Genomic DNA, 1,798 nt, shown 5'->3' on the forward strand with positions numbered 1-1,798 from the left:
CTCTGTTTGCCTAGAAGCTCTGAAGGCAGCTGAGTGGAGAAGAAGCTTTTGTGGCACAAAATCGGGGAAGCTGAGCCCTTAGCATTCAGGAAAGGGCCAAAGAGAAGATGCCTAGGATGTCTGTTGGTGTGGGGGATTGGGAAGGAAAGGAAGGAGGGTGAGAGACAGGGCAGGGCCCAGCTGGGCTCTCAAGCTTAAAGCTTCTACTTCCTCCTCCACCCATTCCAGTGTTAGCCTCTGGCCTCACCAATGGGCTGGCAAAAGAAAAAGTCTTAGGTTTAAAGTCCAACAAGTAGAGGCTTCAGACCTAGGATTCCTGTGTTCCCTGCGCAATATCGGGACACATGGCCAGAGCTGGTGGGAACCTGAGGGTCTGGGGGAGCTTGGTGCTACTGGTAAGTTCTTTCATGCTCAGGACTGAGCTTGGGGCCAAGGGAGGGAGGGAGGCATAGGAAGGGGCTAGAATCTACATTCCCAGAGATGTGGAGGAAGGGCCCTCAGCCAGAGCCTTGAAGAAGCAGGGGATGGTATTTAACCGGAGAAGGAAGAAAGCTCTGAGATTGGAGGAATATAGACAAATCTGACCATATTGGATGTTTTAGGCTATGGTATGACAGTGAACATGGGATCAGGCTGTTCGCACACAGCCCAGCCCTCCTCCTCAGATTCAGAAGCCCGGAGCCTACCCGCCCTCCTCCACACCCAGAGATCCACAGTGACCAAGCTCTGACCCAGCTCCCTCAGCCCACAGTCTGTCTCCAGAGTTCATATTTGTTTTCCTCTAGTCGTCCCTCTTGGTCCCTGGGCGCCCTCCCCCAGGGCCTCTGCTTATATTTTTCAGAAAGTGAAAGTACTCACAGTGTCTCCTGCCCTTATCCGGGAAGCAACCTTGGTTCCTGCTTCCCTGAAGCTCCACCTCTGCCGTGGGTGACCAGCTTCCTAATCAACAGCACCAGTGTTGGGGTGCTCTTATCAAACCCTGTCCCCACATTCCTCTCCTTGGTCAAGTTGGAAGGAAAGGTTGGGGGCAGAGATCAGGACAGTCTGTCAGCCCCGCCTCCCCAGTCTCACCTAGCTCAGCTAACTTCTTCCTACCTGGATCCCCCTAGGGTCTGTACAGCTGTGCTGTGCCCCGGGCGGCTGGTGAGTACATTCCTACCTTTAATCGTTGTCCTTTGACTCTGATGGACCCTGGTGGGCTGAGGACAAGGGTAGTTTCTCAATTTGGGGAGGAGGGAGGTACAGGGTGAGAGGAAGGGAAAATGGTTGATCTATGCCTTTCTAATCTGAAAGCCACACACAAATTTTCAGCTCTAAATGGAGTGAGTAACCTGACGGCAGAGGCCCAGACAAACAGCTCCATCACCCTGAGGTGGGAGGCCTCAAAAGATACTGACCCTGAAAACCTGATCTACTGGGTTCAGTGCCGTGGAGATAATATATATAAAACTGAAAACACCACAAACACCACATTAACAGTAGATGGACTTGCTCCGGCTTCCATATACGAATTTGTTGTGTGGGTAGAAGAAAATGGAACCAATAGCACCACGGAGGCCATCAACGCCACCACAGGTGAGAGGCAGACTCTATTGTATTCTTTCTTCATTTTGAAGGGACGAGTTTAGGGGTGACCGGAGAGCTTGGTGGTCTTTGTGCACACTTTTAATCCTCACAATTGGATGTCAGAGCCAGGCAGATCTCTTTGACTCTGAGATTGGCCTGCTCTACAGAGTGAGTTTCTGAACAGTCAGAGCAACACAGAGTAACCACGCTGAGAGGGAGAAAAAGAGAGAGA

The 1,798-nt window shown here is 51.6% G+C and overlaps 1 protein-coding gene across 14 annotated transcripts in view; it reads left to right on the top strand.

The window, feature by feature from the left end:
• The first annotated feature begins 220 nt into the window (after positions 1 to 220).
• The window catches only part of Ptprh (protein tyrosine phosphatase receptor type H), a 41,063-nt gene continuing 39,485 nt past the window's right edge, over positions 221 to 1,798 (top strand). For 6 of the 14 annotated variants that reach the window (XM_050130706.1, XM_050130704.1, XM_050130703.1 and 3 more), the window contains exons 1-3: positions 222 to 395; positions 1,110 to 1,143; positions 1,312 to 1,575. In XM_050130706.1, coding sequence (XP_049986663.1) covers positions 345 to 395; positions 1,110 to 1,143; positions 1,312 to 1,575 — 349 coding nt within the window. In that variant the 5' untranslated portion in view covers positions 222 to 344. Of the gene's footprint in view, positions 396 to 1,109; positions 1,144 to 1,311; positions 1,576 to 1,798 lie in introns of all 14 variants that reach the window. The other 8 variants (XM_050130698.1, XM_050130697.1, XM_050130700.1 and 5 more) reach the window with 2 other exon arrangements.

The sequence above is a fragment of the Alexandromys fortis genome, unplaced genomic scaffold, assembly GCF_014885135.2.
Source record: "Alexandromys fortis isolate MF-2015 unplaced genomic scaffold, M_Fortis_MF-2015_v1.1 scaffold_344, whole genome shotgun sequence".
In the NCBI taxonomy this organism is placed as follows: Eukaryota; Metazoa; Chordata; class Mammalia; order Rodentia; family Cricetidae; genus Alexandromys; species Alexandromys fortis.